Source organism: Perognathus longimembris, chromosome 6, assembly GCF_023159225.1.
Source record: "Perognathus longimembris pacificus isolate PPM17 chromosome 6, ASM2315922v1, whole genome shotgun sequence".
Classification (NCBI taxonomy): domain Eukaryota; kingdom Metazoa; phylum Chordata; class Mammalia; order Rodentia; family Heteromyidae; genus Perognathus; species Perognathus longimembris.
In genome coordinates, this window is record NC_063166.1 from 16,844,466 (window position 1) to 16,857,706 (window position 13,241).

At 39.4% G+C, this 13,241-nt stretch overlaps 1 protein-coding gene across 1 annotated transcript; it reads right to left on the reverse strand.

The window, feature by feature from the left end:
- Positions 1–11,310: 11,310 nt before the first annotated feature.
- On the reverse strand, positions 11,311–12,251 carry LOC125353620 (putative vomeronasal receptor-like protein 4). The gene is given in 2 exon segments (XM_048349295.1): positions 11,311–11,686; positions 11,688–12,251. Coding segments are annotated over 2 exon segments (900 nt in total). The 5' UTR covers positions 12,212–12,251.
- Positions 12,252–13,241: the final 990 nt, after the last annotated feature.

A 13,241-nucleotide genomic window follows, 5' to 3' on the forward strand; every position in this document is an offset into this window, starting at 1 on the left:
CTGTGTCCCAAAGGAGCTGATACTTTGTGTCCTCAACTTGGTTGAGTTCCATAAACATTTGAATTTCCATTTTAATTTCTTGAATGACCCACTGATGGTTCAGCAGTGTGTTGTTTAGTCTCCATTAACTGTAGGATTTTCTGTAGTAGCTGTTTGAGTTGAGTTCTAATTTTATTCCATTGTGGTCCAAGAGAATGCAGGGAATGGTTTTGATACTTCTGAATTTGTACAGATTTTCTTTGTGCCCTAAGATGTGATCTATTTTGGAGAATGTTCCATGTGCCACTGAGAAGAATGTGTATTTTGTTGTTGCAGGGTGGAATATTCTGTAGATGTTGATTAAATCAAGTTGGTCTATGCAATTGTTTAGTTCTGTGAATTCTTTGTTCAGTTTTTGGTGTGTTGATCTATCCAGAGGTGATAGTGGAGTGTTAAAGTCCCCAACTATCATTGTGTTTGGGTCTATGAGTGTTTTTAGAGTCAGTAGTGTTTGTTTGATGAAGTTGGGTGCTCCTGTATTTGGTGTGTAGATATTTAGGATGGATATATCTTCCTGTAGTAGAGATCCCTTTAGTAGTATGTAGTAACCTTCTTTGTCTCTTCTTACCTTTTTTAATTTGTAGTCGATTTTGTCTGATACTAGGATTGCAACTCCAGCCTGCTTATGGGGGCCATTTGCTTGATAGATTTGATTCCAGCCTTTCACTTTTAGAAGATATTTACTTCTGCTGGATAGATGAGTATCTTGGAGGCAGCAGGAAGATGGATCTTGATTTTTGATCCAACTTATGAGCCTATGTCATTTCATTGGCGAATTAAGTCCATTAATGTTGAGAGTTAGGATTGAGAGCTGATCATTTGTTCCTTTCATTATCCCTATCTTGTTAAAAGCTGAGTCTTCCCATTTGTTGATCTGATATTCTGGTTTACTATTTAAGGTTCATTTCTCTGTCTGCATTGGGATCTTGATTATTTTCCCTGTATAGTACATCTTTGAGGATTTTTTGTAAAGCTGGTTTGGTGGAGATATATTGTTTCAGTTTTTCCTTTCTGTGGAAGACTTTTATTTGACCTTCGGCTATGAATGAGAGTTTAGCTGGGTACAGTATTCTTGGTTGGTAGTTATTTTTCTATAGGGTTTGGCATACCTCATTCCAGGCTCTCCTTGCTTTCATGGTCTCTGCTGAGAAGTCTGGGGTAATTCTGATGGATTTTCCTTTATATGTGATTGTTTTCTTCTCCCTAACAGCTTTAAGGATTCTTTCCTTGTACTCTACTGATCCTGTTTTGATCACAATGTGTCGGTGGGGTGTCCTATTCTGGTCTGGTCGGTTTGGGGTTCTAAATGCTTCTTGTCTCTGTATAGGGCTATCCTTCTGGATATTTGGGAAGTTCTTGGCTAATATTCTGTTAAATAGGTTGCCTATTCCATTAACCTCCTTCTCCAGGTTTTCCTCAACACCTATTATCCTTAAATTGGGCTTTCTGATTGTATCTTGAATCTCCTGGAGCGATCTGTTTTGTCGATTGGATTGGTTTTGTATTGCTTTTTGATCTTTCTCCATAGATTCTAGGGAATCATTAGCTCCTGAGATTCGATCCTCTGCTTCAGTTAGTCGGGACTGTAGGCTAGCTACTTGATTTTGAATCTCTTTTCCTTCTGACTGGTCTTTCCTGATGATTTCCATGTCCTTGCTATAATTATCTCTTAGGTACTGCATGGACTTCTTTACTTCATTAACTTCATTAATTTGGTTTTGAGTGTTGTCTTTCAAATCTTTTTGCTGGGTAGTTATCTTTTCATTTGACTCTTGAAGTACATTTATCTTTCTATTTGTGTAGGCCATGAAATTCTCCATTAATTTTTGCTTTGCCTCCACACGCTCTAGAATAATTGACTGAAGAGATTCAAACTTTTCATTTATCATGTTTATCAGTAAACTTTGTAGAGCATTTTGAGGGTTCTCTTCTATGTCTTTGATTGACTGCTCTGCTTCCTGCTTGTTTTGAATGGGAGATAATACTCCATTGTTTGCCATCTTTCTGTGTTTCTTCTGCCCATTTGGATTGGGAATGCCAAACTACAAGCACCTGTGAGCACCGTTTAAGACCCAAAGCAGACCTTACCAAGCACTGTTGTGTAAATCTTAGAAGTTCACAATTATATATGGATACCTTTTATACCTGTGTATAAAGTTATATTTGGTGTTCCTAAAGAATACAATTTCAATATAATGATCAATCCTGAGCCCTGTATTCAGTAGTTACTTATTTACTATTACAACCCTAAGAGCAATTGTTGTTCTTATATTAAATTCTTTTTGGACTGGCTTTCTCTATGAATCCCTTTGATTCACTCAGAATAAGCAGGGATACCCTCTATCCAGTAACCAGGAGTCAATGGAACCTGCAGGTCCTAGAAGTAAGTCAGGAGGGTAAGTTAGAGGTAGTAAAGAGAATAGAGTAAAATGTATGGGGGGGGGGTGATGATTTTGGTTTAGTTTCAGTGACGTGGAAATGTGGAGGAGGGTAGAATCAGTAGAAAGAATAAGGTTAAAATGATAGACAATTGAGAGTTAGCAGTAAAGAGTGGAGGTGTTATTCATAGGAAAGTAATTTTTAAAGAAAGACAATGCAAAGAGAGAAATAAAGAAAAAATACTGGAAGATGGATGTACCTAACAGAGAAAAATTATTAAAAAAAAATAAAAAGGAAAAAAATCAGGGAAAAAAAACAAACAAACAACAAAAAAGAACTTGATAGAACCAACGGGTAAAAATGGAAAACAAAAACAAACCAATGATGTTTCAGAAATGAAAATATAAAGAAAAAGAAAGAAAGCTTAAATAACGTTTGAGAAAAAATAAAAAAATAAAAAGGAGTCTTCCTTGTTTGGGTGGGCTTTCTATAGTCTCTGGTTTCCTTGCGATGGTCTGCAGTCTATTCTGCCGCTTGGCTGGTTTGACTTGCTTTCAGTTTGCAGGGGTGGATCTGCTCTGATCCTCTTCCCCTGTCGGTGAAATTCTGGGGCTCTGTGGTTCCCACAGCTTGCAGGTAAGACTTGGGCGTCCTCTGTAGATGGGGATGTGAACAGTCTTGGGAACTGTGGCTCCACTCGTCTGCTGTAGGGCCGCTGCCTTTAATGCCTGGCTTTGAATAGCCTGTGGACTCTGCAGGGCGGGGCGCCTCTAGTCTGGTTTACCCAGCTGAGGCTTGCTCGCCTCAGGGAGGTTCTTCCCTCCTGGGTGGGGCGGCCTCCTGGGTAGAGCAGGGAACTGGGCTTCTAATTGGAACCGTTCTCTGTCTCGGGAACGGTTTGATCTCCCCTGTGGCTGTTCTGTGCCGCTGGTACAGTAGCTGCTTGCCGCTTTTGCTTTTAATTGAGGAATTCCGGCAGTCTGGGCAGTCCACCTCTAGCTGAGCTGAGGCCCAGGACAAGCCCGCCCCACGCCTGGGCAGGGGTCATACTCCTGGATGGAGCTGGCTCTCACTGGTCAGTCCCTCTTGCCCTTCTCAAAGATGGCCGCTTTGTCCTCGCTTTCCCCAGGCAGGCTTTAGCTCCAGTCTGGTCTGACCCTATGCCAGCATGAAAGATGGCGCTTTGCTGTGGCAGTGGGAGAGGAGCTGCTCTGTAGGCGCAAGTAAGAGTGACTTTTGTGGGGGTACTCACACTTTCTCTGCGATTTCTGCCCGTTTGTGCTCAGCCTGCGATCTGTCTGAACGTCGCTGTCTGAAGGATTTCTCCCCAGTCTCCATTGAATGATTTAGCTGTGCAGAGTGCGGGGCGCTGTGCCGGCGCTGGCACTGGCTTGGCAGCGGGACACTGCCCAGAGCTCAAATCTGTGTTTTCAGACAAGCAAAGTCAATTTTTCCTTCCTGGCCAGAATCCCTGTATTGTTATAACTTACTACTGCTATCTCTCTAGGGGTAAAAGTTTCTGTGGGATGGGAAAATGTGATGTCGGAAGGAGCTCATCTAGGGCTCTGCTGCTCCTCCGCCGTCTTCCCAGAAGTTCCCTCTATCTAGATTTTTTTTCAGTTCATAATAGTAAAACCTATCTACCTCCTTAATCCTATACACTTAACATGTCCAACTCAGAGTGAAAGAATTGAACCTTAAAGTCCTTTAGGAGAGTCTCTCTTTTTTTTTTTTGTTTGTTATTTTTGGCAGTCCTGGGGCTTGAACTCAGGGCCTAGGCACAGTCCCTGAGCTGCTTTTCGTCAAGGCAAGTGGTCTACCACTTGGCCCACAGCACCACTTCCACCTTTGTTTGTTTATATGTTACTGAGGAATCAAACCCAGGGCTTCATGCATGCTAGACAAGCTCTCTACCACTAAGCCACATTCCCAGCCCTTTCCCAGTTTTTAAAAATTTCATCCTATTACATTCCCATTAAACATTTCCAGAGACCTTGACTCATATCTCACCTACCTTCTGCCCCTCCCCCACACTTCTGAAATCTATTGCTTCAACATTTTCAATAAATTCCACAGTATTGTTTGTTTTGTTAAATATTCTTCTCTTACTTACATTTGAAGCACACACAATTCAGGGGTTATATTTTGCTTCAAAGTTTTATCTTTGATGCCTATGCCTTAAGACTTTTGTGTTTTAATATATCAAATGATTGGAAGATTTTACTCCTTACAAATGTTCTGTGGATTTTTGGTCTTCAGTATTAAGTCAAACTGTATCACCATATCATCTATGGTTTAGTACTTACATCTGAATCTGCCAATAGAGTCACCCAATGTCAGGTAATCCCACTGGCTCCTGGTAGGAAGAGTGTCCTAGAGGAACTATGGATTGCTGTCTAACGGTCATTAGGAGAGGCTTAAATTCCCATTTTGTGCCCATTGGGGCTTGTGAGAGAAGCCTGAATCATTTCTGGATTTTTGATATTTATCAAGGTAGATATCAGGTTAGGCTATTACCTAGATATTGTGTTAGCAATACCCAATGATGATGGCATGTAGTTATGTTACTTGGGGACATTATTGGTTTGAAATGATAGTATTCAAATACAGTGTCATGATGGCATTTTACAGTTACTGCATGACCTTAGAAGATAGAAAGTGCTCAAGTGACCTTTCAAGTTACTTTATCTGTGTCATTTTTCCTAATAAGTTTGCAAGTTCCCCATCAGACCAAGTGCCATTTCCCTCCTCAAGCCTGAATAGGATCTAATCTAAGAGCTCTAATTTCATTTTTTACATAGAAATTATGTAAAAAATTGATACACTTTTTACAAAAATAAGACAAATTAAAATATTTGAGTTAATGCATGGAACATTTTGCATGTTTTGCAATGCCTTTCCTTTTTCCTTCCTGCTAAGCATTGTAGGATTGCTTTAAATATATTTGTCCTGATGGAATGTCACAGTATTGTCTGCATAAAGTCTGCTTTCTGACTGTAGTTATTCCCTTTCAAACCTATCCCTGAAAACTGAGACAATTTGGCCAATCCCTGTGAAGGATAGGAAGCAATAATCTATGCTAAAGATCTATCACATAATGAAATATGCTACGATATTTAAAGACAAACTCAGTAACATTCACTATCAAATCGTGACTTTTGTTAAAGAATTTAGAGATTATAATAACTGTTAGCCAGGGATTTAATCCATTAAAACCTATAGCAACCAATTATCTTAATATTCAAATGTACATATCTAATCTTTTATTGTTTGATTAAAGCTTGTTTGTTTGCTAAGGATTCTCACTTTTCCAAGATTTTTCTTTTTTCCTTTCCCCAAACTCTGAAGCTCTGAGTCATATTTGGAATGAGCTTCTTAGACACATATTAAGAGACTTGGTTAGGTTTTTGTTGTTGTTTTTTGTTTGTTTTTGTTTTGGCTAGAAGTGAAGAACATCAGAAGAGGGAAGAGTGACTGCTTGCCTACATTTCCTTGGGAAAGTCAATTGAAAATGAGTTTTAAAGACAGGCTTTAAAGGAAGAGATGTGGATCAAACTCTTTCTAGGCCTAGCATCCACTAACTTGGCACTTTTATCAAATAAAAATCAGATGATTGCCTGTTGCTATTCAATACTAGGATAAAATTAGTGTGAGTTACTTCAGGCCTTATCATTAACTCCCTGATTCAAACATAGATAAACATTCAAGTTTCTGAGGGACAATTTTTTTTTTTTTGCCAGTCCTGGGGCTTGAACTCAGGGCCTGAGCACTGTCCCTGGCTTTTTTTTGCTCAAGGCTGGCACACTACCACTTGAACCACAGCGCCCCTTCTGGCTTTTGTCTATATGGTGCTGAGGAATCGAACCCAGGGCTTCACGTATACCAGGGAAGCATTTTGCTACTAGGCCATATTCCCAGCCCTCTGAGGAACATTTTTGTAGCACATATTTTGAAGTAAAATAAAGAATTGTTGAGTCTACTCACTGTCTTATCTGTGGTGAAGACAAACTTGTGCTTAGTCCTTCTGGCCAAGGAGGCTTCACAGGTCATACTTGTACCTTAAGCATCTCTAGAGAGCTCAGACAGTAGCCTTGTCACTTCAGTTTCTACACTTCTGTCCCTGACAGGAAGGAGGAAACTCTGTAGATTTGCAGTCCCTGAAGTACAACTTTTATTCTCCCTCTACAATTACCACAACTATTGCCTCCAAAATTGTATCATTATAATTATCATTCAATTATTCTAGATACAAAACTGAGAAAGAATAACTTGAGAGCAGGTATGGGAGGGGAAAGTGAAGGAAAAAAAGAAATGTTCTCATTACCTGTTTTCCATGCAAACCCCTCTGTTCAACACTTTAATAAGGTTCCAGTGTGTGGGACCCAACTATTGAAATAGAGAGTAGGCCACTGCTTATCAAGTCCTTCTGTAAGTCTATAAAATTAATAAAGAATGGTTAGTACTTGAGACTCCATTTATTGAGCAAGTCTCAACCATTTTTCTGGGGAGGATTAGAATCACCTAGTTCTCCGTATGTACATGGGCACTTTAAGGTCTTTGTCATATAGGGATTTTGATTCATTATTTATTCAATAATAAATGGGATGCAACAAGTTATGCGTGCTTATTTCTTCCCTCCAAAAAAAATGAACCCATTGTATCATGTTATATCACATTTCTGAAAGAGCAACGATTGGCCCCATGTATTATTTAGTCTACTAAATATTTAGTCTACTTTCTAGTCCCTGTTACAAACAATTGTAAATAAGTGTGGACATAAAGCCATAAATGTGAATTCAAGGTAAAAATAGCATTATTTTTTTCAGTAGTGAGGGACAAGCTCATTGTCATCAATATGATTAGCTATTATTTTTGAATCAGTAATCAGTTTTGCAATGCACTTGCTACTTTTCCCTATTTGAAGACATATGCGTGATTTCCTTTCTCCCTCCCTTCCTTCCTTCCTTCCTTCCTTCCTTCCTTCCTTCCTTCCTTTCTTCCTTCCTTCCTTCCTCCCTTCCTCATACCCATCCCTCCCTCCCTCCCTCCCACCCTGTCTCCCACACTACCTTCTTTCCTTCCTTCTTTTATTTTTTCCTCCTTTCATGTTTGTGGGACTTGAACTCAAGGCCTGGTTGTTGCCCTTGAGCTCTTTTGCTCTCTATTGCTTTTAGCCACAGCTCCACTCCCGGTTTGGGAGTGGATAATTGCAGTGGTGAATTGGTTAATAAGAGTCTCTTGGGGACATATGAGAAAGTGCTCTACATCACTGACCATAAAAGAAATGTAAATCAAAACAACACTGAGATTCCATCTCACCCCAGTAAGCATGTCCTATATCAAGAAAACTAACTATAATAAATGTTGGAGGGGATGTGGCCAAAAGGGAATCCTACTTCATTGTTGGTGGGAATGTAAACTGGTTTAGCCACTCTGGCAAGCATATGGACATTCCTCAGAAGGCTAAACATAGAGTTTGCCTATGACCCAGCAGCCCCACTTTTGGACATCTACCCAAAAGACCACAAACAAGAACACACTAAAGCCACCAGCACAACAATGTTCATTGCAGCACAATTTGTCATAGCTAAAATATGGAACCAACCCAGATACCCCTCAGTAGATGAATGGATCAGGAAAATGTGGTACATATACACAATGAAATTTTATACCTCTGTCAGAAAGAATGACATTGCCCCATTCATAAGGAAATGGAAGGACTTGGAGAAAATTATACTAAGTGAAGTGAGACAGACCCAAAGAAACATGGACACTATGGTCTCCCTCATAGGGAATAATTAGCACAGGTTTAGGCTAGTCACAGCAGAGGATATTTATTCCCCTATGAATGCATAAGATAATGCGAAGTGAAATAAAGTCCATGTTATGGAAACAACGGTTATATCACGGTTCTAATTGCTTTCAACATGGCATGTGAAACCTTAGCTTCTATTATTGATGATCCTCTTGTATCCCCTTCCTGTGGTTGTACCCGCACTATCACTGTATCTTATCTGAGTACATTGTAAACTGTATATACTGGTATTAGAACTAGGAAAGTGAAAGGGAATACCAAAATCGAGAGACACAGGATAAAAAGACAACTACAAAAGCAATACTTGCAAAACTGTTTGGTGTAAACCAATTGAATAACTCATGGGAAGAGAGGGAAAGGGGGAGGGGGGAAGAGGAACTGAAGGAAGGAGGTAACAAACAGTACAAGAAATGTATCCAGTGCCTAACTTATGAAACTTTAACCACTCTGTACATCACTTTGACAATAAATAAGAAAAGAAAAGAGTCCCTTGGGTATAGAACCAGGCATAGAACCAGGATCCTCAGATGTCAGCCTCCTAAGCAGCTAGGATTACAGGTGTGATTCACCCGGTCCCTGCCTTGATCTTCTTTTCTTCTTTTTATGAGAAACAATGTTTGAATCACATAATGATCTTGAGGAGATTAACCTAATAAGTTAAAGCATAAAATCTCAAGGACGCCTCAGCATTCTTCCAGTCTTCCCAACTTTGTTCAGGCCCTTTCCTCATCCTGACTTACCTATCTCTTCACTCCCTCCAGAAACCTTGCTCTTTGTAATTCAAATTACTTTTCGTTTCCAGTTTTTTTTTTTATTAAAACTCATCAAAATTAAGTACCACCCATGTTCATTTATTTATACTTTTTATTCATTCCTATGAATAGAGCCAAGCCCTCTGTCTACAAAAGTACTTCCCGGGCTGGGGATATGGCCTAGTGGCAAGAGTGCCTGCCTCATATACATGAGGCCCTGGGTTCGATTCCCCAGCACCACATATACAGAAAATGGCCAGAAGTAGCGCTGTGGCTCAAGTGGCAGAGTGCTAGCCTTGAGCAAAAAGAAGCCAGGGACAGTGCTCAGGCCCTGAGTCCAAGCCCCAGGACTGACCAAAAAAAAAAAAAAAAAAAAGTACTTCCCACCGGGTCACCAGGCAGTAGGAAAAGAGAATGACCACACAACAATGATTTTCCAATTGTCTCAAGTCCTTTATGAGTCCTTAAAGCTAAACTCATTCTTCCCCCTACTATTCCGGAAGGACATCTACTCCAGATTTGGATTTATTAGTTTACAAAGTAGCAATCCCCATATCTCTCAGAGGTTTCCAACACATTTTATAACTATCCTCTTAGTAAAGACACAATTGGGATTGTAAGTGGTGGTCCTCATGTGCTGGGAATCCAATGCACATTTGCATCCATCAGAGGAGAATTCTCAAGATTGTGACTTGAGCAAAGACATCGAGTGTTCTGCGCAGGCTGTGTCACGAGTGACTTGAAGTGGAAATTGTGTTCTCCAATGGTGCAGTTACTTGGCCTGTGAAATCTACAATCGAGATTGAAGTGCCAAAGATGCCCCAGCCACACATTGGAGCATCATCTGGAGCATTGTTTTCAAACCCAAGGCAGTGGGCCTTCATAAAAGAGTTGTTTCTCTTCGTGTATTCCTAGGTATTTCCTGACCACACATTATGATCTTGAATGTGTTTCTAATGGGCATACAATGTTTCTCATGAATAATTTTTTTTAATGCTTTTGAAAGCAAACATCTTCTGATTTTATGTACAGGTCTAAGTGAGACCTTTAGAGGAGGACAAACAAATAAATATGACATATTTCAGGCATGCAAATTTTTCTTTACCTGCATGAAAAAATGTTTCTGAACTATGTAAATGTACTCAGTTCTTTCTTAGAAAGTGACAGAGCCCATTCTTTGGTATTTTTTTCTTTCCTTTTCTCCATTCCCATGGAAATGATAATAACTACAATTTAGAAATAAATCCCATGGCAATGTATCCCTGTATATCTGTGATTTAGAATGTACATCAGTAATATATTCCTAGCTTTGCACAAAAGTCTTTTGTTCCTCAGGGGTATCAAACTCTTGCCAGCTGAATCCCTTCTGCTGCAATGTGGTTTCTTTTTGTTTTGTTTTGTTTTTCTTTTGTTTGGTTTTGCTTTGTTTTATTTTATTTTATTTTATTTTTTTGGTCATGAGCTTGACCTCAGAGTGTGGGAGCTGTTCATGAGCTCTTTTGTTCATGGCACCCACTCTATCACTTTGAGCCACATTGGTGGTTAATTGGAGATAAAAGTTAAGCGTCTTCTGGGATTTGTTGCCTGGGGTTAACTTTGAACCAAGATTCTCAGTTCTCAGCCTTCTGAATAGCCATAATTACAGGCATGAGCCACCAGTGCTTGGCTTCTTGCTCTTCTGCTTGCTCTTTTCTTTTCCTTCCTTCCTTCCTTCTTTCCTTTCTTTCTTTCTTCTTTCTTTTTCTTTCTTTCTTTCTTTCTTTCTTTCTTTCTTTCTTTCTTTCTTTCTTTCTTTCTTTCTTTCTTTCTTTCTTTCCTACTGCTCAGCTCTCTATTGTCTTGTAAGCCAACTCAGATAAAGGATACTTTCTAACATCTTTCTTCAATTTTATTTTATGGTCACTGTCCCTTAGGGCATTCCTGGTAGATACCTAGAAAGTACTAAATAATTTCCCAAACAGTACGAGTACTCAAGCTTATTTGATGGAACAGTAATACAAGAAACTGGTTGATCAAAAGTTGGAGTTTGGGGGAAAATAAACTAATTATTTGAGGGAGCAGACATATTTTCTTGCATTCAGGCAAGAAACTACAAGATGGGAATGGGAGTCAAGTAAGCTTGCTAAGATCCTGAAATCTCTGAATCAATCTTAGATTTTTCTAAAACTAGGTTTCTTAAAAATAGAAAGTCTATGAAAATAAATGCTTTAACTTACTAATCTGATGCAGTAGAATTTTAGGACAAAGCAATTCTTAATATATTACATCTTTGGTTCATGGAAGAATTGATGTAGAAAGTAATGTTTACACTTTTAAGTGAACATTCTAGTACATAGGAACAGGTGCATTCCTGATAATCAGGATGAAGGGGCTGAGAACAGTATATCCAAGGATTAGAAGTACTTTGATATTTAGTACTGTGCAGTCATGTGTCATGACAGAACTTAGGTAGATGGAGGATATGAAATCTGTCCAGTAATAAAAGAGAAAACAAGCCATGAGAATGAGAGTACTTAGAGTAGTTCTGATTTCTGGGCTGGAATTATTTTCAAATTTGGAGCTATGAAGGTAGAGAACTTGCCTGTGATGTTTATACAGATGGAAAGCCATGTATCCACTCCTCCAGCCCGTGAGACTCTGAGAGATCACATCTTGCAGAGCCACGAGGGAGAAGGCAAACCACCTAACCACATGCCTACATTGATGCATACATTTCAGTTCTGGAGCTGTTCATGCCATCGAGTTCTGTCATATAGTGAAGCAAATAGGAGCTTATCAGAGAGTTCAAGACCCAAAAGAGGAGGAGATAGGGAAGACCTTTCCATGCAGTCTGTGGTCTGAGCTTTCTCCACAGGGCGGTTCTGGGACTGATTGTGATGGCCTGGACTGTGGTGAGGAGACTCGTGGTACAGATGGAAAGGCCTTGAGCTAATTTTTCCATAAAAATCACAGTTTTGCAACCAACATCACCTAGGAAGTTTATGAAACAAAGATCTGTGGCTATTCTACTTCTGGCCCCTGTGCTACAAATAATTATTGTATTTGAACAAACCAGGTGAATATGAATAAGGTGAATATGAATATGAATAAGGTAGATGGGTTTTCGTTTCTCAGAACCCATAATGAATGTATATACACGTCTCACAAGTACAAGGATGTTTCCTAAAACTCCAGGTCCAGTAAGCATATAGAAGATTATCCTTTGGGTGAGATTACTCCAAATCATTGGATTTCATGGACAGGACCAGGAAAAGCTTTTTGAGAAGCACAAGCAAGTAAAATGATATTTTCAGGTATATTGCTTATCTTGAATTTTGTAAATGTATAACATTTTTTCTGGAAGGTGCCTAATCGTCTTTCTTCCTGTCTTTGCTAATTTCCATCCATTGTTCTCTTCCTTCCTTTTTCCCTCCTCTCATTCCCCACCCTCTCTCCCCCCACCCTCTCTCCCTCCTTCTTTGTCCTCCCTCACTCTGTCTATTTTTTGGCAGTCCTGAGTATTGAAGTCAGTGTCTGGGTGCTGTCTTTGAGCATTTCTAGCTCAAGCCTGATACTCTCAAACAGTTCCAATTCCACTTCTCTTTTTTTTTTGTGTTTGGTGATGATTTGGAGATAAGTGTTTCATGAACTTTCCTGCACATGTGTCAGCATGGACTGAATGTAAGGATATGTTCAAAGTTTAAAGTGATAAAGGTGCCACTTACCTTACATTGATCACGACCCAATGCATACTTGAATTCAAACAGTACTTCATACTCAATAAATTGGGACACAGGTCCTGTCATAAAAAATTCATGAAATAAGGACTTAGGGAAGTGATTCTGTTATGATTCCTTCTGATGTATTGGAAGGTGGAGGTGTGGTTCTAGTGGCTGTTACCTGGGTTCTTATCCTCTGACTACTCATTGGATTCAAGCTTTTTTCCAGGTCTAAGCATGACTAGGTGGTCTTCTGAGTCCTTCCCAGACTCAGGATCCTAGAATATATACCTATATTGAGTGGTTCCATTTTAAGAAATTAACTGCAACCCTTCTTTAATGTAGTGTCAGATTAATTTATAGCTCTTTGAAGATAAAGACACTGATAGCATAATAGAGCAGGTCAGGGCACTAATGAATGAAGTCTAGAAATACACTAAAATATTTTTTCCTAATATGACTTATTTACTCATTTGCACAAGAGATTAGTGCATATTCTTAACAGTAATGTAAAACACAGAAAGGAGAAAACTGTAATTTCTGCTGCTATGTCCCATT